At 44.1% G+C, this 23,600-nt stretch overlaps 1 protein-coding gene across 4 annotated transcripts in view; it reads right to left on the bottom strand.

Annotated features, from left to right (window-relative positions):
- Positions 1-7,313: 7,313 nt before the first annotated feature.
- BEAN1 (brain expressed associated with NEDD4 1) overlaps positions 7,314-23,600 on the bottom strand; it is a 68,545-nt gene continuing 52,258 nt past the window's right edge. For all 4 annotated transcript variants that reach the window (XM_073605566.1, XM_073605567.1, XM_073605569.1 and 1 more), the window contains one exon: positions 7,314-12,065. In XM_073605566.1, the coding sequence (XP_073461667.1) occupies positions 11,762-12,065 (304 nt within the window). In that variant the 3' untranslated portion in view covers positions 7,314-11,761. The remainder of the gene's footprint in view (positions 12,066-23,600) is intronic.

The raw sequence follows: 23,600 nt of genomic DNA, 5'->3' as shown, positions 1-23,600 counted from the left end.
TCTCCTCCTGCACATCACTTCCTCTCTAATGTTCATTCCTCTCACCTCCTGCACATCGCTTCCTCTCTAATGTTCATTCCTCTCACCTCCTGCACATCGCTTCCCCCCAGTGTTCATTCCTCTCTCTCCTCCTGTACATCACTTTCTCTCTAATGTTCATTCCTCTCTTCTCCAGCACATCGCTTCTTCTCTAATGTTCATTCCTCTCACCTCTTGCACATCGCTTCCTCTCTAATGTTCATTCCTCTCTCCTCCTGCACATTGCTTCCTCTCTAATGTTCATTCCTCTCACATCGCTTCCTCTCTAATGTTCAGGCACAGCTAGCACAAAGTGGTTAGAACTTACACTGGCTCAGCCAGGCCTTAGCAATTGCCCTTTGCAGGCAGGGACCGCGGACCCCTATAGTGTAGCATAATAGAAAGTCTCTGGTGCTAGCTGTCCTACATGCGGCTACTGAGCCCAGTAAGCCATCTTCAGGCCCTGCCAGGCCTACTGGCTGCAGTTGCTCTTCTCCACTACCCATTACACCACAGTCCATTCTTCTGGTTCTGCACCCATCCCAGACTGCATGAAGTTCCGTCTATCACAGGAGGACCCGGTGTAGGAGGCAGGACCCTGTTACAACGCCGCCGAAAAATTGAAACAGCAAGAGACACCGCTGTGTGAACCAGGCACTGGTGAGTCTGCATTGGGCACAGACTGAGGGGCTGAGAGTCAACATTGATGGGCACAGACTGAGGGGCTCAGAGTCAGCATTGATGGGCACAGACTGAGGGGCTCAGGATTGATAGGCACAGACTGAGGGGCTCAGAGTCCGCATTGATGAGCACAGACTGATGTTCTTAAGATTGATGGGTACAGACTGAGGGGCACTGGTAGGCTGCATTTGATGGGCACCGGTAGGCTGAATTTGATGGGCACTGGTGAGGCTGCATTTGATGTGTACAGTGAAGCTGCAAATGATGGGCACTGATAAGCTGCATTTGGTGGGCACTGATGAGGCTGCATTTGATTGGCACAGTGAAGCTTCATTGATGGGCATTAATGAGGCTGCATTTTGTGGACACATATATATATATATATATATATATATATATATATATATATATATATATATATATATATATATATATATATATATATATATATATAATATATATGTATATATACCACAAGCAGTCTTTATATAAATGTTATTTTAAACTTATTTGTACTTGTAGAACTAGGCCAGTGAGTAGACAGGGTGTTTTTTGATGGTTTTAATTTGAAATGTACCTTAGTGTCCTTCACTAAAGTCTGTACTTTGGAAATTGTCCACCACAGCGTTGGTCCGTGCCTATCCCTGAGCACCGCTGTACTGCCTATAAGAGAAATAAAGTAGAACGGCTAATGGCCAGTGGAGGTGGGGGGCGCATGGGTGGCCATTGGGGTTGGCTGGCCGGGTTGTGGGGGACGGGTTTTTTTGCCTGGTCGGTATGGGAGAGACCTGTCATCCATACTGCCCATTACCTCACTTCATAGTGCGCAACCCGGCTCAGCCTCAGCACCGCTGCATTGCTGAAAGGCAGTCTATGCCTGTGCAGCAATGCCGGTTTCTGAAATTCCAGCCAATGAGGCTGTAGCAATGTTCCTGCATGACGTTAGCCTTACCACTTCACACAGTGATGTGAGAAGGAAGGAGGAGAAAAATACAGAGGCGAATAAGTGAAATAATAAAAGAGGCAAGTGAGGACGGAGTTAGAGCATATTTTCTATATATTGCATGTCATCACCTTCCATAACAAACAATTCACTGGCTATGGCTGTGTTGTCCCCAACTGGTGATGCTTATACCTCATATGGGCCAAGTCCACTCCAAAGAAAAGGTCCAAGATCTGGTCCACAGATCCCCCATCCTGACACAGAGTGTCCTTACTGTCTCTCACCCATGTGCGAACAGACCACGCAATCCAGTCTCCCCCTGTCTATATCACCTGAGAAGCAGAAAGCCACACAGGCAGGGGAAGGCACAGCACTGGGTGGCGATGCAAGTAGGCACTTAGCTCATGGACTTACAGTACCATACTTTAAGACTTTTAGGGTGTGTCAGCCTATGCATTCCTCTTGTCGTTGCTTGTCTTGAGAAATTGCTCACAGATGAGAAAAGCTGCAGCTATGAATCAGCCATCTCTGTCATAGCTGTTGTCAGATTGGTCGCAGCAGGAGAGAAGGGGGCAGGAGAGACCTCATACCTAGAGTTATAAAACACTACAAGTACTTTGTCCCATAGGGGGCAGTATTGTCAAATAAAAATTATGATAGATCTACTTCCCTATAGCATAGCTCCCAACTGTCCCTGATTTTGAGGGACTGTCCCTGATTTGGAGCAATGTCCCTCTGTCCCTCTTTCCCCCTAAATTACGTCTGATCCATATAGTTGTGTATACAATGCGCTTTTTATCTTTCAAAAAGTGTTTCCCAAGTGCTAAACCTTTGATTCAAATTCTAAATTGCTGCATTTGTAAATTTTAAAAGCCAATGTAAAGGAGTAGTAGTGGTAAAAAAAAAGCCCATTTATTTAACTTTTTTTGTTGTTTATTCTCCTTCAAGTGGGTGTGGCAGGGGGCGTGTCTTATGCCTACAAACATTTGATAGTAGGTGTCCCTCATTCCTATCTCAAAATTTTGGGAGGTATGCTATTGGAAGGCAACATGTTTTATTTCATAAATACAAGAGGTGTTTGAAATATTAACTATGGCTATACCAGAATTTCGCATTCTTGGGGGCTGTCTGGAATGTAACAAGTTGCACATCAAAGCTTTGTAGCATATGAAGGTGGGTTACAGAGATCAAAGGCATTGAAGATTGACCCAGGATACAGACATGATACATGGACAATGCTGCCCTTAGAGGCCAATACAGCAGGACGGACAGTAATATAATATATTGAGGAGGATTCCCCTGTAAATACGTTGATTCGTCAAAGGTCTAGATAGGCCGGCAATGGGGGTCTGAACGGTGTATGATTGAAGTATAAAAAGGGCTGACCGAGACAGAGAGCTCTCTCTGTTACCATCATCGTGAGCCCAGCTGATGAGACCGTGGAACAGCCTTGATAACAGGGGAACAGCCTTGATAAATATCTTTGATGTTCTTTTGTTATATGCTTTATAATATCTTCCTTTAGTATTTTCATGTTAGTATTTTCCTATTTTTTTGGGAAATAAATAAGACGTTGTTTTACTAAGCAGTGTGCTTGTTTTCATAGCTTATATTGTTGTGCTATCAACAGTAACATTATCAGAGTTTTAATAGACTAGCTAACTATAGGAATAGACAAATGAATGGAATAAATAAATGGAATCCGTAATCACCCTCAATAATATTTAGTTTAGAAGTTATTTCAATTCCAGATTTTATTTCATATGCCTATAGCAGAATGGCGTCATATGACACCCTGTCAGAAAGCGCCACTTGCGTGGCCACGCAGCAGTGCAATCTGTCACCGGCTGTGTCCATTGGACACAGCTGATGACTGATTCGTGTACCGGCTCACTGCTGGTACCATGTGACCACCGTGACCAATCACAGCAGGTCACATGACAGTTGTAAACAATGGATGGTTTCCTTTCATGCCATCCATTGTGTACAATTGCGTTACTAGCTGTGATTAAAGTGGAGTTCCACCCAAAAGTGGAACTTCCACTCATCAGATTCCTCCCCCCCCTCCGGTGACACAGTTGGCACCTTTCAGGGGGGAGAGGAGTACAGATACCTGTATATTACAGGTATCTGTACTCACTTCCGGCATAGATAGCCGCAGAATCTGCGGTTATTTAGGCCACTTCCTGCTCCCTCCCCGCTGCCTGCTGGGAAACACACGAGTCCCAGAGGCAGCAGGGACCATCCGTATTGCGCTGCACGACTCGCGCATGCACAGTAGGGAACCGGGAAGTGAAGCCGCACGGCTTCACTTCCTGATTCCCTTACCGAAGATGGAGGCGGCAGCACCCGAGGACGGAGAGACGGGCGCCCTGGACAGGTAAGTGTCCATGTTTTAAAAGTCAGCAGCTGCAGTATTTGTAGCTGCTGACTTTTAAAAAAAAAATTTGGCGCTCCGCTTTAATCACTTTGATCACATGGTACAGACAGGGCCAATCACAGCCCATCTGTACCATGTGATTAGCTTTGACCAATTACAGCTAACCACAACAAACAATCTGAATGAATCTGTTTCATTCAGTAAAATGCTTGCTTACAGCAATGTAATTCCCTGCTATAAGCAAACATAATGTGTAAAAAAAAAAAAAAAAATCCTGATCACTTCCCCAGAGTAGTATAATGTTACTAAGGTAACATTATATTGCTCTGGTTACAGTGTTTAAAAAAAAAAATGTAAAAAAAAAAAAAGTAAAAAACATCTATTTTTTGTACTGTCACCAGTCAGTGTCCCTGATCACCACACCAATTATATGATGACGCTGTACTGCACTGGTATGTAAAAAAAAAAAAAAAAAAAAAAAAGGGGGATTTTTATTCTTACATTTTCCAAAAAATTATGACAAAAAAAGACAACTTCAAAAAACCCGCCAACACAAATACCTTGGACTGTCTAGTTTGTGGACTCTATAACTTTCCTAAAGGCTAAATAATATACACTGATTTGGGTTATTTTTTCACCAAAGAAATGTAGCAGAATACATTTTGGGGCTAAGTTTATGAAGAATAATAAATTATTTATAACAGAAATGAAGAAAACTTATTTATTTTTTTTAAATCTGTCTTTTTTTGTTTATTTAGCAAGAAATATATAAAAAAAAAAAAAAAAAAAAACAGCGGTGAATAAATACCACCAAAAGAAAGCTCTAGTTGTGTGAACAAAAGGATAAAAATGTAGTTTTGGTACAGTGTTGCATGACCGCGCAATTGTCATTCGAAGTGTGGCAGCGCTGAAAGCTGAAAATTGGCCTGGGCAGGAAGGGGGTAAAAATGACTGGTATTGAAGTGGTTAAAGTGGATGTAAACCCAATGTCATACTCTCTAAACTACTGCCATAGGGGTTATCTATAAGGATATACATGCCTCCTGCATGTAACTTTACCTGTCAAATGTCTCCCCTCTGTCTGTTATGAGACCCGAAAAACTGCAGATTCTGTGGGCGGGTCTGTTGTCTGGAGCTCGGTGGGTGGAGTCGTGATGTCAGTAGACTCCCCGCCCACCTCTACACTCCCCTTGTCAATATGCATTTTCTCCTGTGTATTTCTTACACTGAACTTCTGCTATGATCTCTAACATCCAGTGAAAAGACAGGAAAGTAACCACATGACTTCAGCATGCCAAATCATGGTGAGGTGTGGAACAGCCAATCCTTGCAGAGCTGCTGAAGGAAGGAGTGGGGGAGGGAATTAAAAAATAATGCATGTCTTAGGCTAGTGCACCAGATATGTAAATCACCTGTCACTCACAGCAAGGGGGAGGATTTGGCAAAGTTTTTCTCTGTTTGTCAAGTTTTATCTCACTGAACAATAAAAGAGGATTACTCAGAGCTGGATTAACTCTTTGTGGCAAGACTGGGCTGAAATGATAGGAAATCTTATACTCTACATTATGACATAAAAAAAATAAATAATTTGGGTTTACATCCACTTTAAGAGAAGTTCTATGTTACGATTTGCATGCACTTTATTCAGTATAACACAAACAGATATAAAAAAGACATTTACAAAGTTAAGTCAGTTTAGCATTTTATTGCTTTATTTGATAACCTATTATTTTCCATAGAGGAGACACCTTGATTATATGATGTTCTGAAAGGCGGTAGCCATTTTTATTACTGGTAGACATCATAGAAAATCTATTGCAATTATTGCTAGATATAAACTAATTGCACTTCTTATTCTGAACATTGAAATCGTTGGTGTTACACAAACATACATTGTGGGGGGAGTGGGAATTCTGTAGGTAACCAAGTACAACCAAAGATTGGTTATACTGGTTTCTAAAAGGTACTTAGTCATATCACTAGAAATGGTTATACAGGCACAATAGTGTGACATTAGAACTTACTAAGGGCTAATACTGTGGCCAGAACAGTGGCTTTTACTCAGATGTGTTTTTAAAAACCTGTGATTACATGGCTTTCTGTAATCGTTGTTGACAATGATATTGTGTAAAGGTCACCATGCACATTACAATCTGACCATACAATCTTTGCACAATCAACTTTAAACTCATCACACACACAATACAATCTGATTGCATGATCTTGTTTAGATCTACCACCAACTACACTATATTGTCAAAAGTATTGTGATGCCTGCCTTCACACGCACATGAAATTTTAATGGCATCCCAGTCTTAGTCCGTAGGGTTCAATATTGAGTTGGCCCACCCTTTGCAGCTATAACAGCTTCATCTCTTCTGGGAAGGCTGTCCACAAGGTTTAGGAGTGTGTCTATGGGGAAGTTTGACCATTCTTCCAGAAGCGCATTTGTGAGGTCAGGCACTGATGTTGGACAAGAAGGCCTAGTCTCCGCTCTAATTCATCCAAAAGGTGTTCTATCGGGTTTAGGTGCAGGCCAGTCAAGTTCCTCCACCCCAAACTCGCTCATCCATGTCTTTATAGACCTTGCTTTGTGCGCAGTCATGTTGGAACAGGAAGGGGCCAACCCCAAACTGTTCCCACAAAGTTGGGAGCATGAAATTGTCCAAAATGTCTTGGCACTCTGATGCCTTAAGAGTTCAATTCACTGGAACTAAGGGGCCAAGCTCAACCCCTGAAAAACAACCCCAAACCACAATCCCCCTCCACCAAATAATGTGGACCAGTGCACAAAGCAAGGTCCATAAAGACATGGATGACCCAAAGGTTTTCTATCGGGTTTAGGTCTGGACTCTGTGCAGGCCAGTCAGGTTCCTCCACCCCAGACTCGCTCATCCATGTCTTTATGGTCCTTGCTGTGTGCGCTGGTGCACAGTCATGTTGGCACAAGAAGGGGCCATCCCCAAACTGTTCCCACAAAGTTGGAAACATGAAATCGTCCAAAATGTCTTGGTTCGCTAACGCCTTAAGAGTTCCCTTCACTGGAACTAAGGGGCCAAGCCCAATCCCCTGAAAAACAACACCACACCATAATACCCCCCTCCACCAAATGACTTGGACCAGTGCACAAAGCAAGGTCCATAAAGACATGGATGAGCGAGTTTGGGGTGGAGGAACTTGACTGGCCCTTCTAGAAGAATGGTCAAATATTCCCATAGACACACTCCTAAACCTTGTGGACAGCCTTCCCAGAAGAGTTGAAGCTGTTATAGCTGCAAAGGGTGGGCCAACTCAATATTGAACCCTACGGACTAAGACTGGGATGTCATTAACATTCACTTTTGTGTAAAGGCAGGTGTCCCAATACTTTTGACAATATAGTGTATATAGTACAAGTGCCTGCCTGATTGAATACAACTTGATTGGTTAGGTCAGGATATTATATAGTTTTGCTGATTGTATGGCCAGATTGTCACTTGTTTGGCAACCCCTAGATTTACCAAAATAGCCAGTTGTGTAATGTGTTGTTGTCAAACCAGATGTGAAGCTGTGGCACTGATCTAAAGTGTGCATCCCCCGTGCTAAGTATTTTTTCTATGATAGGGATTGAACCTTTTACCATTTTTTTTTCAGGGGGAGGATGCAAGAGCAACAAGAGGATACTGACGAAAACACAGGAAATATAAACTACATGCGGATAGTGCCCCAGGAGGAAATCTAACCCAGACCATGTACTGCTAACCACCTAGCTGCTATGCAAAGGTGTGCGCAGACTATTGTATTAGGGTGTGCACCCCAAAGCTCAAACACACATGTCTTTCTCTGTGGCCTTAGCTGTACTGGACAGCGAATGAATGGAAAGTGCTCTGTGCTGAGCGGCTTCCTGTTCATTCATAAATGGAAGCATAGTAAACACCCGATCAGACCGATTGTGTGAAAGAGGGCTAAGGGCTCATGCACACTGCACTCAATGGAGCTCAAAGAAGCTTCTGCTACAGGCTTTTGAGCTCTTATTTTTTCTGCCTGGGAACTCCCCTCCATGTTAGCCAATGTGTCCATGCACACTATGGCTTTTTTTTAGGCGTTTTAGGCATATGATCCTACAGGCAGAAAAAACTCAAAGAAACAAAGCTCAAAGAATCTTGAAAATCGCACAAAAATGTTTGTTTCAGCTTTTTGTTTTGTTTATACAGTGGTTAAGAAAATACTATCTAGGAGGGTTTGTGAAAAAAAGACGCTTATGCTCAAAGAAGCTTAAAGTGGTTGTAAACCCCTTTTTAGAACTTGTACCTATAGGTCAGCCTAGAATAAGGCTTACCTATAGGTACTGTAAATATCTCCTAAATGTGCACTGTTTAGGAGAAATTTACCTTGTAGTGCGCCAATGATGTCATCGGCGCATGCGCTGTGAGCAAATGCCGTGAGTGGCGGCTCCGGCGCACATGCGCGGGAGTGACGTCACGTGGCTCTGGCCAGTCACAGAGCCGGAGTCCAGGGCCCCAGAAGGAAGAAGGGCGAAGATGGATGCGGCCACCAGCAGGGACATCGCGGGCTTCATTTGCAGGTAAGTGCAATGCTTTTACTTTGCAGGGAACAAAAGAGGAAGAAAAACCCATCAGGGTTTACTTCCTTTTAAGGCTCCATGCACTCTGAGCGTTAAAATAATGTTAGAAAAACGCCAGTAGCTTTGCAGTGAGTCTTTCAATGTTTTTTAACGTTTTTGCAATAACGTTTATTAGCGCTTTTTAGCGTTCTTCCGCGTCAGCGTTTTGTAGCGTTTTTTTTTTTTTTTCATTTTTTTTATCAATGGATCAAAAACATTAAAAAACACTGGTGAGACATGTTTTTGAACGTTTGGCTTTTTTGTGGTCAGAAAAACGACTCATGAATGCAATTTTATGGCGTTCAGAAAACAGCCCATAAACTCCACTGTTGATAAACGTCCAAAAACGTCCGTGTGTGCATGGACACACAGGATAACATAGAGGAGAGTTTATGGGCTGTTAAAAAAAATGCCCAAACTCCCAAAACCGGCTGTTTTTTGAGCTTCAGTGTGCATGGAGCAGGGCTGGACTGGGACAAAAATTTGGCCCTGGACTTCACCCAGACTGGCCCACTTTGACAGGTCTCTCCCATGCCGGCTTGCCACCCAAGCCCCCCCCCCCCCCCACTAGCTATTAGCCGTTCTAAATTATTTCTCTTATAGGCAGTATCAGTGGGGAAGCTAGACATTATTTCACCTGGGGCAAAGAATCAGTTTGGCAATGGAACAAGATTAGGCAGGAAAGTGAGGCCGCCCCCCTTCCAGATCGTATGATGAGCTTCTAAGTGTTGACTCCTGAGCATCATGTCTGTATTCAGGCGCGCTGCATAACTAGCCAGGGAGAGGAGGTGAGCACTGCGGGGGGGGGGGGGGACAGAGGACTGGAGGGGGGCAGCGGTCCACTGTCACTGAAATAGGCCCACTGAGCCATCGGCCCACCGGGAAACTCCCTGTAGTCCCAATGGCCAGTACATGCCTGGCATGGAGCCTTAAAGAAGCTTGAAGAAGCTCAATAAAAACATGCACAAGAGCACAAAAAAGCACAAGCTTCTTCAAGCTGAAATAAAAGCTCAAATGCCTGTAAAAACAGCTTTTTTTTAAGCTGCAGTGTACATGAGCCGTTAGGCTCCATGCACACTAGACGTTAAAGTAAGGTTATAAAAATGCCAGTAGCTTTGCAGTGAGTCTTTCAACGTTTTTTAACGTTTTTGCAATAGCGTTTAGCGTTTTTCCGCGTTAGCATTTTTTACTTTTCTTTTATTTCGTTTCAATGGATCAAAAACGTTAAACGTTGGTGAGCCACGTTTTTGAGCGTTTATCGGCGTTTATCAGCGTTTGGCATTTTTTGTCAGAAAAACTACTCCTGAACGTGATTTTATGGCGTTCAGAAAACAGCCCATAAACTCCACTGCTGATAGAAGTTCAAAAACGTCCATGTGTGCATGGACACATAGGATAACATAGAGTGGAGTTTATTGGCTGTTAAAAAAAACGGCCAAACTCCAAAAAACGTCAGTTTATGAGCTTCAGTGTGTATGGAGCCTTAAGCCGAGTACACACAAGCGGAATGTCCGACAGAAAAAGTCAGACGGAAGCTTTTCATCGTCTATTCCGATTGTGTGTATGCCTCATTGGACTTCTTTTTTCGAAAATTCTGACAAACCTAGAAATGGAACATGTTCTAAATATTTCCGATGGAACCAATTCCTATCGGGAAAACCGCTCGTCTGTATGCTGTTCCGACGGACCAAAAACAACGCATGCTGTGAAGCAAGTATGAGACGGAAGCTATTGGCTACTGGCTATTGAACTTCCTTTTTCTAGTCCCATCGTAAGTGTTGTACATCATCGCGTTCTGGACGGTCAGCCTTTGATCAGACTTTGGGTTGACCGTGTGTAGGCAAGACCGCTTGAATGGAATTCCGTCGGAGTTCTGTCGGAGAAACCTTCGGAGTTTATTGCGACGGCAAAACCGGTTGTGTGTACGCGGCATAAGACTGCTTTCACACTGATGCGCTGCAATTTACCTGCACCACGGGAGCAGCCCTGTGCACCTGCAGCTTTCATTTGCCATAGACTTCTATTATATCTTGCAGATGTGGTGCACTTTCTGAAAGTGCACCAAACCCACAGGATATTAGGCCCCTTTCACACTGGGGCGGGAGGTGCGTCGGGGGTAAAGCGCCGCTATTTTAACGGCACTTTACCGTCGTTTTAGCGGCAGTATGCGGCTGCTAGCGGGGGCGGTTTTACCCTCCGCTAGTGGCGGATAAAGGGTTAAAAACCACCGCAAAGCGCCTCTGCAGAGGTGCTTTGCCGCAGTTTAGCCGCGGTGCCCCATTGATATCAATAGGCAGGAGCAGTGTATACTCCTTCACTGCTCCAAAGATGCTGCTAGCAGGACTTTTTTCAGCGTCCTGCCAGCACACCGCTCCAGTGTGACAGCCCCAAGGCTGTCACACTGCAGATACAGCAGCGGCTGTTTCGGGTCGGTTTGCAGACGCTATTTTTAGCTCAATAGCGCTTGCAAAACAACCCAGTGTGAAAGGGGTCTAATGGAAGTCTATGATAACCTACGGTTGCACTGTGCTGCACCTGCGGATCAGTGTGAAAGCGGTCTAATAACCATTGCAGACCTCTGATATTATGCCCATTGCTACACTGTGATGTCATAAACTGACCTTTTTAATCCTTTAATCCACTTTGTGCATCGGCATGAATCACCACTTTCTACAGGCAGCAGGCTATAGAAAATCTTGCTGTCCCAGGCGTAGTGCGTTTATTATCACTCTGCCTGGGACAGACGACGGCGCTATAGAGGAAGCATTGGCTTATGCGGCTCTGCTCCCTCTGCAGCCGCTTGCTTCCTCTACCGATGGCTCCACCCACAACACTGATACTCTGGGATAACTCTTGGGTAGATTTTCCCCACATCTGTTTTCTGAAACAGAAAGTGAGCAAAATCTCTCCAGCCGTGGCACACAGTAATAAAACAAAGTATTGCAGGGAAGGGAAAGACCTTTTGACTGTTTTTTTTTTTTTGGTGTCTAGGAGATCTCCTCAGTTTCCATGTGGTCACCAAGAGAGGAAGTGAGGTGAAATCTCCCCAACAGATGACAGATAAAACCAGACAGAGGTTCCTACCCATCCTCACTCCCACCAAAACAAAACAATTTGGATGGAGTTGAGCAGTTTCCTATAGAACTAGAGTGGTTGGTGATGCCATGTGTTTTTGGATGTCCATTGGTATAATAGGAAGGTGTAGGCTTGTCTTGCTTGTGGTTCTACTTGGCGAATCATCACGGAGATCAGCAGCAGACAGAGGAGCGGGAGTCAGGTTATTTTCTGTGTTTTCATGTAATCTCAGAGCAATCTCTTCAGTGTTGTCGCTGAATGTCAGATCATGTTGAAGCTGTTGTGGGTCTTCCAAGGAGTACGGTGGAGGCTCATCAGTGGGGAGGTAAGATCCTGAGCTTCCTGGAACCACACACTCTTCATAGCTAGAAAAACAGACATCAAGGTTACCGACATAGGTCTTAATAATCATATCAGCCAACCAGAAATTATCCTTCACTACTGAAAAAAAGAAATCTGACCTAATAATGTAATAGAAACCACTTTCACTATAGTGCCAAAAGTATTGGCATGCCGGGCCTTTACATGCACATGAACTTTAATGCCATCCCAGTCTTAGTCCATAGGGTTCAATACTGAGTTGGCCCACCCTTTGCAGCTATAACAGCTTCAACTCTTCTGGGAAGACTGTCCACAAGGTTTAGGAGTGTGTCTATGGGAATGTTTGGCCATTCTTCCATAAGCGTATTTGTGAGGTCAGGCAGGCACTGATGTTGGACAAGAAGATCTGGCTTGCACTCTAATTCATCCCAAAGGTGTTCTGTTGGGTTGAGGTCAGGACTCTGTGCAAATCAGTCAGGTTTATCCACCCCAAACTCGCTTATCCATGTCTTTATGCACCTTGCTTTGTGCACTGGAGCACAGTCATGTTGGAACAGGAAGGGGCTACCCTTAAACTGTTCCCGCAAAGTTGGGAGCATAAAATTGTCCAAAATGTCTTGGTATGCTGACGCCTTAAGCGTTCCCTTCACTGGAACTAAGTAGCCAAGCCCAACCCCTGAAAAACAACCCCACCAAATGATTTGGACCAGTGAACAAAGCAAGGTCCATAAAGACATGGATGAGCGAGTTTGGATTGGAGGAACTTGACTGGCCTACACAGAGCCCTGACCTAAACGTGATAGAACACCTTTGGGATGAATTAGAGCAGAGACTGCGTGCCAGGCCTTCTCCTCCAACATCAGTGCCTGACCTCTCAAATGCCCTTCTGGAAGAATGGTCAAACATTCCCATAGACACACTCCTAAACCTTGTGGACAGCCTTCCCAGAAGAGTTGAAGCTGTTATAGCTGCAAAGAGTGGGCCAACTCAATATTGAATACAACGGACTAAGACGGGGATGCCATTAAAGTTCATGTGCGTGTGAAGGCAGGCGTCCAAATACTTTAGTAATATAGTGTAGGTGGAATGCACCATGGAAGTAGCATTCACTACTTTGCTGTTCATCTGCTGGAGCAAAGTGAAAAAGCACCATATAAGCTGCAATTTCATCTGGTCAGAGCTTACACAAGGCTAGAGACTTTCCTTCTGCCCCATTTGACAACACTCAGGCCTAAAGATTGGCTGCTCAGATATTGAGCAATGCATCATTGGAGGAAAGGGAGAGACACATGGACACTTTCTATACTCAGAAGTACCAGCTATTTCACTTGTTGCTTTGCCCTGCATCAGCAAAAAAATGAAGGAAATCAAATGATTGTATACAACGGGTGGTCCTTTCTTGTACCTGGATTCATTGTGGTATCTCTAGCAGCATCACACAAGTCATTTATTTAACTAACGATCCTTTTGACCCCTTTAAGATCTGATGGATTTGATCCGAAGCTATCTTAAGCCTCGTACACACGATCAGATTTTCGGACGACCGTTCATCATTTTTTTTGTTGCATGCTAGTCTCATGTCGAAAGTGAAGAGGTTACTCACAATACGAAAATTTTTGTATGACAGAAGTGATATGTACAACAAAAGTGACGTAATGTGTTAAATAGTTTTGTATATATTCTTTCGTTCCTGAGCATGCGTAGTCTTGCTCTTACGATTTTTTTCGTATGAAAACCGTACTAATTAAAACGAAAATCGAATGTTGAGTTCACATCTGACAAAAATTTTATAGTCTGCACATCCAGCTTTTGTCTGACGAAAAACCGGAATCGGCTGTCGAAAGCACCATACTAATGTAGCACCCTGGAGTTTAGGCAGGGTTGCTCCTCACAAATTTACTTGCCAGGAATAATTATTCTGGTTGATTGTTAGAGATCTATTGATTTCTCCCTAAGTTTGACCTTGTTGCACTTTTCTCTTCTATCACTAGGTGGCCGGGTGCTTGGTGGTACTAGATATGAGAAGGGCAACGCAAGGTCAGGTTATGGGTATGTGGGGTATCTCAGCCAATGGGCAGGGGTTTTCTTGGATCCCTTGGCCTGCTGGGAGAGCCTATATATTCGGGTGGAGTCAGGTGATCGCTGTTCTGTGCCACCTGGACGGCTGTCTGGGTGGACGTGTTTAGTACTGCCGGAGCTGCTAGGCCGGAGATTGGGCCTGTCCCGGGCACATTTGGCTGCTAGGCTGTCTGAGGGCCTATCCAAAAGCAAGAGAGAGCAGTGCAGGGTTGGGACTGCGGCTTGCAGTCAAACCAGAAGTGACGGTTCTGGCAGCCGGAGAACCTATCATGGTCAGAGGTAGAGGGGGAGCTGTCGCCAATAAGGTACCAACCACCTTATTACCAGGGACCACAGTGAGTAACTGAAGCAAGTACCGGAGCAGTATTCTCACCAACCGGGGACGGTGAAGAATCTGGAAACTTCAGTGGGAATTAAGCCAGGGACCCAGCCAACGGAGGTGACGCTTACAGAGCAGCCTTGTGTGTCAAGCCAGGGACCGAGCAGGCCAGCGTGGGTAAAGCTTGAGAGGTATCTAGAGTGCCAAGCTAGGGACCCAGCAGAGAGGCGGGGGTGATGCTTGGGGAGGATACCACTGTTAAGATTGGAGGAGCTCAAAGAATTCAGTGGCAGTGAATCAGTGGGTCTAGTGAGAGACCGGTAGCTCAGTGTGCTGAAGAACTACAAAGAGAGACTGTAGTGAAGGAACTGTTACATTTGTGTTAGGAACTTTAAAAAACTGTTGTTATAGTAGACAGCATTCCTGCACATGCAGATGTTGCATCTTGCTGGATGCCTTTCCCTGCATGGCTGTCCTCCTATTGAAGTCTCGGAGTCTGCCAATTGACCTTGCAACTACCTAAGGGTGTCCTGGCCCTAACCCTCTCTCCCACAAAAAAAGACTGTTGAGAGAAATAAACTTTCTTTTTGCATTCAAGAAGTGTTTGGCGCCCAATAATTTCAACTACTTTGCACCCACTATGCCTCACAACCCACCACGTACAGAAAGATGTCAGCTATCCCTGGAGGTCCTCATTAGATCAAAAGAGGCCTGGGACCTTGCTACATTTGGCACCCAACGTGGGGCTAAGGCATTATCTCTGCAGCCGTCGCCCTTAGCAACCAGCCTCAGCTTCATCGGGATTTCATCTGGCTCCGTGGGAAGGTGGACTGTGTTGTCGTGTGTACTACCAATGTGGGGAAGAACCATCAAGTCTCACAGCTCAGGGGAGAGGATCAGCCTGGTCTTTTGACACTTCCTGCCAGCCCAGAGAGGGTTAATACAGACTCCAAAATGGATTCCAGTACAGTTTTAGCGTGCCGCAGCATGAAGTAGGCGGGCGTCACAGTTCCCAGAGAACAATTGCACCAATCCGTTCGCAGGGGGAGGAGTTCCTGCTCTGCAGAGGAGGATAAGGAAGTGCTGCCACTTGTCTGATTGTGGGTTGGAGAGAAAGATGGCACAGTTTGTGAGCGAGATGGTAGATTTTAGGAAGTGTGCTTTGGTGTTGGTTTTAGTCCGAGCGATGTGCAACAAGTCCTGACTGAAGCCGGAGTGCGGTATACACCGAAGGGCAGGCTTTCCCTGTATACGGCTGGAGGCTACGAGGCTCTGGGACTGATCTGTGGGCAATGTTCCGGCCTGGCCACGCAGTTGAGGCCTTGGATCGTCTGTGAACACCGCGGAGAGCAATTGTTTGAGGTTATCTCCCCAACTCAACCTCCGCGGATCCTGCAAGTGGATTGGGACCATCCACAATCCAATATTTATATATGTTTATATTTATATTTTGATTATATATAGTATATATATTATTATATATAGTCACTTCATTATTTGGGCACTTGATGCTGGTTCACAGGCATCTAGTCTCTATTCACCAGCGAGTACATCCATATGAGGTGGAATCGTGTTCTCATATTGTTACTGTACACGGAATATTGCCTTACTACCCGGACTATGCTGGACTGAATGCTGCCGGAAGATACATGGAGTGCCCACTTGAGCCACGTTGGCTAAAGTTTGAAGTTGGGCGACTTGTGATCTTCAGAAGGTTAATGCTTCCCAAGAAAAAAAAATGAATACATTTCTTCTATGTCCCTGGCTGTCACATGGACAGGCTGAGGATTTCGTTGCAAGGAGACCTATGTCCTGAAGTGCGGTCCCTTGCATTGAGACCTGGCTGCTTGTTGCTTGAAATGCAGCAGTGTCTTTCTTTCTGTCCCGGGAGTTGTCCCTGGAGAAGAAGGGAAACTGCTGGGAAATATAGTCCACCCAGAGGGAAATCGATGGATTGTAATCTGTCTTGGATTTTAAGTGTTAGTCAGTTAGATTAGGCTGTAATAATAGGGGTAAATCCCCACCATGCATGTGGATAATGGACTAAACCATAAATCTGAACTGTTTCTAGTGTGGTCATCAGGTGACGTGAACAGTGTTGACCTGAGAAACTACTTTATTCACATTATGTGCCAAGTGTAAGTTTGCTAAATTTTTGAAGAGGGGGTGACATTCTCTATTGAGGATGGGACCTACTCTTTTAACATGAATAATGTAAATGTTTATAGGGTATATTCACCCTGCTATGCTGTCTTCGGCTAAGGACAATTGAAAACTGTTTAATCACGTATGTATATAGATTTCACCACATTACTATAGGATAGGATGCATTTGCATTGCTGTTGATTCTCTCTTTCAGGTGTTGCTGTGTCAATGCGTCTTCCTTGGCTAAAGAGAGACAGGGATCTAACTTGCTGTCAACACTAACCCATTTCTATATTATTACTGTATATATATTTTAGCTAGACAGTGAGGAATTAAGATTGTTGCTTAGGCCGGCCTTTTGAAATTGTACATAGATCTTTTTGATACTTTATTGTCTTATATGGCCCATTATAACTTCTTTTATGTCTATTTTGATACCTATGTTATTGCATGTGGTACGCAACATGCAATAACATCGAAGTTCCGGTCTCAGAGGAACGAAACATGTAAACTTTTACGCTGGGACAGCACCCCAGTTTTATACCGACCCTTGGGGACATCATTTTGAAGGCTAATGATGCATTACCCGAACAACTAATCTGAATACTTTGCTTGAGACTCATCCAGATTCCCTGGACATTGATCTTATTGCTTGCTGGATTACCATCGGCTTGTTTTGATTGTATTGAAATACTGCATGATTGCATAAGCTACAGAAAAATCTACAGAGAAATCACAGATGAGGAACTCCTTGCTGAGGAATTGTATTCAGTCGTACATACACTGACAGATCGCTGAGGAATTGTATGTATTTGCACATACACTGACAGATTGATCTCCACACAAGACTAGTGGAGATCTCTGAGCAGCCAGCTGGGTCCATGAGTAACCACCATTGATTGAGAAATAGTATCATTGTATCAGCTGCCTATGGGAGTTTACCTGCACGTTGTGGAAAACCTAGCATGTGGTTATGCTCAATATACCTGTGAATAAACAATCCTTCTGGTACATGGAGATAAATATATCTTTGTCTATATCATCTTTCTTCAACATCAGGATGAGAACAATGGGGACTTATTGATTCTGCAGAACTAATATATCTATCCGTGAGAGAGTGTTTTTTTTACCATTTTTTACAATTTTTTTGGATAGGCTTTCTCCTCTCACTGTGACCATAAATTTGTATTTTTTGCCCCACTAACTGACTGACTGACTGACTAGTGTTTTTGACTAATTATATGAGTGCATCAGAATAGTGTGGATTATGCATCATTCCATCATGGAACAGTGTGATTAATACCTGGATTTTTCAGAGACAGACTGTCCCTCTTAGGAAATATATGCTATTCATTTGTTTACAGGAGGTCTGGGGGATCTGTATAGGTATTGTAGGGGGTGCGTTTTACTTTAGGGAAGGGAGGGATCTGTGGATTGCTGTATTTACCCACTTTATTCCTTTATTTTTGGAGATAAATAATTACATGGGTTGTCTGTTCATATTGATGTAGGGTAATATAGAACATTGGGGAATTGTTGCAACTCCTCTTTGTCCTATACACAGGGGATAAGCGGGATCTTTTTGCTGTGATTTTTTGTATCTTGCTCCTTTTAAGCAAATAAATGATACTGTAGTTAACTCTTTAGGGTGTGTACATATGTTTTCTTTTTATATGTTTTCTTTGTTTAAATTGGTCTGATATCAACAGTCTCCAGGTGATGAAGGAGAGGACATGAGGACCACTGCTGGCTGATGCGTTTCAAAGGGATACCTGAGGCTCTGAGGAAGAAGCATCGGGACTGCGACATTGCGGCAGACAGATCGGACACATTTTTGGGACCATCAACATTTATGCAGTGATCGGAGCTAAAAATAGCCACTGATTTCTGTATAAATGTCACTGGCAGGTAAAGAGTTAACACTAGGGGACGATCAAGGGGTTAAATGTGTTCCCTAGAGAGTGATTCTAACTGTGGGGGGATGGCACTGACTAGGGGAGGAGACCGATCAGTGTTCCTATATACTAGGAACACACGCTCTGTCTCCCCTCCCCTGAGAGGACATAGATCTGTGTGTTTGCACACACAGATGCTCGTTCCTGCTCTGCCACCAGCAATCGCGGGTGCCCGGCGGACATTGCGGCCACCGGGCACGCGCATTGGCTCCCGAGTGACGCGACGGGCATGTGCACGCACCCCCTATACCGCCGGGAAGCCGAGAACATCATATGACGCCCGCCCAGGATGGGAGATCTCACCTGCGGACATCATATGACAATGGGCGGGTAGGGAAGTGGTTAAAGTATCAACCCAGTTAAAAGAATTTTGTTGTCGGTGTGGTTATTTACAGTAATTTTAAGGAGAAGTGAACAGTGGACCAGTCAAGCTCAGGTTATCAAATGCATGAAAAAAGTGAAATTTGTTCTGTTCCACTTGAAGTCAGCAAGGGATCTGTTCACAGATGCGTTGCAGATCAGAAAGAGACTAAGAAGTTATTAGGAAGATTAATTTCAAGCAAATAGTAGTTTGTACAAAACACCTTTTTCAAGTCGGCTGAGCATTGTCTAATTCACATGTGTCAAACACAAGGCATGCAGGTGGAATTTGGCCCACCAGGCCATTTCATGTGGCCCTTGCACCTCTCCTGCAGCTGCAACATCTCCTTGTCTCTGTCCCCACCTTGTCTCAGTAGTCGGCAGCAGAGAGGAGGACAGACCTCCTCTGCCTGATCCTCTCAGCATTCAGCAGAACCTGGCAGCTGACTCTAGCCCTCCTCTGGTCCTCCTCCAGACCCTTGCAGCAGCACATGGTAAGGGGGGTGCGCTGTGATGTAAGGGAGGTTGGGGGGGTCTTTATTTATGATGAAGGGGGGCTCTCTGATGTGTGTCTGTGTGTGTGTGTGGGGGGGGGTGCTCTGCCCATCTAGTCTTACAGATACAACTGACCCTTTCAGGGCGACCATAACACTGATGCGACCCGCAATGAGATTGAGTTTGACACCCCTGGTCTAATGCAACCTTTCTCGACCAGGGTTCTGGGGAACTCTTGGCTTTCTGCAGAGGTTGATAGGGGTTTCTTAAACGAGAAGTATGGCCAAGGATTTTTTTGGCCATACTTCTCTTGTAGGCCACTGGAGTGCACTTACTTTTGCTCTCCTGTGACCCAGAGTCAGCTGATATCACAGAACCGCTCCAGGCTTTAGAAGAATCCCAACCATATTGTTGGGATCCACCCAGCTGCCTGTATGACAATGTAAGGGTCTTCCTGATTGGACACAAATTGATTGGATCGTTTAGGTACGACCTCACATTACATTTTATAAATCTAAAGCTGATTTTATAAAGAATGTATAGTCAGATTGTAATGTGTAAAGGGACCTTAAGGAACTATCTTTCTACTGACAAGAAATGAAAGGAGCATTCTACTCATCCTATTGACCAGTAGGGATGAGCTCAGGCATGTTCGAGTCCTAGTCCGAAGCCACCTGAGCAAGCCCACCAGGAAGCTGTCATCTGTGGCTGGGGCATTCCCAGCCCCACAGCTGTATGCATATAATGGACCTAAGAGGTTGAAAAAGTGTCCATGAATAGCCTTCTTCTCCCCAGCAACACAAGGTCATCTACATCCAACGCATTGACTACCGCTGTTCTACGCCATTGAGTTTCTGCCCACAATGTTTTTAAGCTGCTCTGTCTGCAGCCTAAAGCAGATGGTCGGTAAATTCAGATCTGAAAGGAATCTGAAAGCAATTACAACGTTGTGAGTCTGAAATATGCTGCTGGATAATACGGAGGGATGATTACTTCATGGCAGCAGATGCTCCATAGATCCTGCAAAACAAATAAAGACTACTCTCCTTCGGGAATAATTCTCTTCTGAATACACAACAGATCACATTAAACTGATAGAATGCAGGTGATTGCAGAATCTCAGAGACTCTATGGAAGGTGGCAGACGGCTTTCTCATACTGCAATTTTCTATATAATCATGCCGTATTTTTTGGGGGGTAGATTGCTCCCTTCCACATATAGCCAGCCTTAACTTAGACCAGCCTTTCTCAACCTTTTCAACACATAGAAACCTTTGAAACAACTTTCTGGTCTCAGGGAACCCCTGCTAAAAATTAGTATATCTACAACTCATGATACTCTATATGTAATGGTCATGGGGAAGAATGCTCCTTACACTTGTGGTCATTGGGAAGAATCACCCCTTTATAGATGGCTAAAATGTTCAGTGGGAACTTCTCTGAGAGGCAGAAAATGCTCATTGCTCAAGGAACCCCTAGCAACCTCTAGAGGAACCCAAGGTACCATGGAACCCTGGTTGAGAAACCCTGACTTAGACCTTCTCTCCAATCATTCAAATTAAAAAAAGGCACTATTAGAAATGTAAAAAGGCAATGATAAAACATATACAGTATTTACTTTTAACTCAAGGTTTTGGTTTTCCCTCAATAGCTTGGAGATTGTTCCCAGCAGCCATTCACAATAAGGGCAGAGGATCCTCTCTCCCTTTACATCTCGTAACTTGTTGCCTCTCCTCTCCGATGATACACAGGAAGATCCTATGCATTCAGTGCTTTACCCGGGACAGGAACAGTCAGACGGCAATACATTTTCCCAAAAATTTAACAAGATATCACATTTTATGAACAGTTTCCCTAGAAAGAACTAAATCTATTTTTTTAGAACTTACTAGATGGAAATTTGAGAATAGCAAATAGAGTTGCATGCAGTGAGAGATTTTTGTTTTTGGTGGAAAGGTTTACTTAAGGCCTCGTTTACGCGGCCGTACCTAAAGCCTCGTACACACGATCGGATTTTCCGATGGGAATTGTGTGATAACAGGCTGTTGGCGGAAAATCTGACTGTTTGTACGCTCCATCAGACAATTGTTGTCAGATTTTCCTCGGGGCAAATGTTGGATAGCAGGCTTTAAAACTTTCCGCAGACATCGGTCTGTTGTCGGATTTTCCGAGCGTGTGTACACAAGTCCGTTGGACAAAGTCCAAAGTACAAGCACGCATGCTCGGAAGTAAGGACAAGCCAGAAGCGGTCGGTCTTGTAAAGTAGCGTTCGTAATGGAGAATTAACATTCGTGACGAGAATCTGGAAATGCAGCGCACAATTCTCTTCTTCTTTAATGGGATAACAATGAAGCTGCTTTGCTGGTGATACTGATGGAGTTATTGCAAACAAATTTTTAAAGGCTTTTTTTTCCTTACTGATATCAAGAATAATATTATTATGCTTGTTATTTTTTTTTTGGTGCAGGTTACCACAACACCATTATCCCGTAGTTTTTAAGATACAACTATGTTGGTGTCTCTTGTCAATTTTACATTGTATTTTTTTAAATGTAACTGCCTACTCTCAAACTGTCATTTGAAATAAAACACATAGACAAGTATTATTCTCCACCATTTTTTTACTGTGCATTAAAAAAAGAAAACAAATAAAATTAGACATGCTATCTGCCAATAGAACTTAACCAAAAAGTGCATTCTATGCATCCAAATATATAGAAAATATACCAAATGAAATCATTATTCAACCAAAAAATAAAATAAAAGCCTCATGCATGTATCCTGCTTCTTAATATAGGGGGTCAACAATGCCAATAGTTGGTGAAAGTAGGGGTCTGTCATCTGGAGATAATTCCGAAAATCATCTGGATTATTCTCCTGGAGCTCCCGCAGCAAAGGCATACGACAAAATTGGTCACGATTAAAAAAATTTTTGGTCCAAGAAATCCTCCTCCTCCTGTTGCTGGACTGGACTTGGGTCAAAACAATAACTCCAAGGCCAATAATAAATAACACGTTATCTCCTCCGATTCCGCAACATGGCTGGTTGACAAACGGGCTTTCAGAAATGAACTGAAATGCGCGAGCTGAAAAGCGTGAAATGAAAAGTACGAAATGAAAATCGCAAAATGAAAAGCGCGAAATGAAAAGCACGAATCAACACTAACCAAACTACTACTAACACGAAATTAGCAGATGGAGCCCAAAGGGTGGCACTAAAGAGCTGAAAAAACACGTAGTACGTCACTATGTACTTGTTTGTTGGCCAACAATTCCTTGCCGTTTCTATGCAAGACAAAATCCAGGCACACGCTTTCGGACAAAAGTCAGAGGTTTTGTCTGCGGAAAATCCGATCGTGTGTATGAGGCTTTAGCGTAAGTTGGTGCAAGGGCCGTATTCACCCGCACGGGGATGCACAGGTGTTCCGTGCATCGTCCTGTTCATGTCAGTTGGGATGAAGCAGCTGCACTCACACAGCTTCTACTCAAAATATGACAGCCGTGTGGGTCTCTGAACGCAGACAGTGTACATTCATACGCGCACACGCACACAACAGCACAGATGTCAAATTGGGAGTAGTAGCTGTGCCCCAATTGACATGAATGGGACTGCCTGCAGGGTGATGCATGGAACACCTGTGCATCCCTGTGTAGGCAAACACAACCCTTGCATGGCTGTATGCTTAAATACACCCATGTGATCAAGGCCTTACTAAGGTATCAGGAGGTGTAGCACCTTCTGGTGGCTACAAATACCCATTTTAATCTCCAATTTGATCCATATACTCCTTTGCAGCCTCTTTAGTTCCCAGGTCCAGGCTGTACATGTTTTTTACCGGTTAGGGCCGGTTCACACTGCTGCGATGTGGGAACCCTGCGAATCCACTGCGGGTTCCCGCATCGCATGTTTCCTGGCGGCAGTTCACACTGCCCTATACGAACTGCTGGGAGTGTCAGTTAAAAGTTAAGTTAATGACACCCCCAAATCAGTTCGCATATCATAGTGCGATCTGCAAACTGGGACAGGAATTGGATCGCATTGGGTGTGAACACCCATGCGATCCGATTCTGCTGCGGACAAAAAAAAAGGGTCCTGTGCGAGTTTGATGCGAATTCAGCCATATGATCTTTATGGCTGAAATCGCATCGCACAGAGATCGCATGTGATTTTCACTGTAGTGCAGTGCGAATCACATCCGATCTCTGACATCGCACCAGTGTGGACC

This window comes from Aquarana catesbeiana, linkage group LG11, assembly GCF_042186555.1.
Source record: "Aquarana catesbeiana isolate 2022-GZ linkage group LG11, ASM4218655v1, whole genome shotgun sequence".
Lineage (NCBI taxonomy): Eukaryota > Metazoa > Chordata > Amphibia > Anura > Ranidae > Aquarana > Aquarana catesbeiana.
This window is presented reverse-complemented; position numbering and strand designations above follow the sequence as displayed.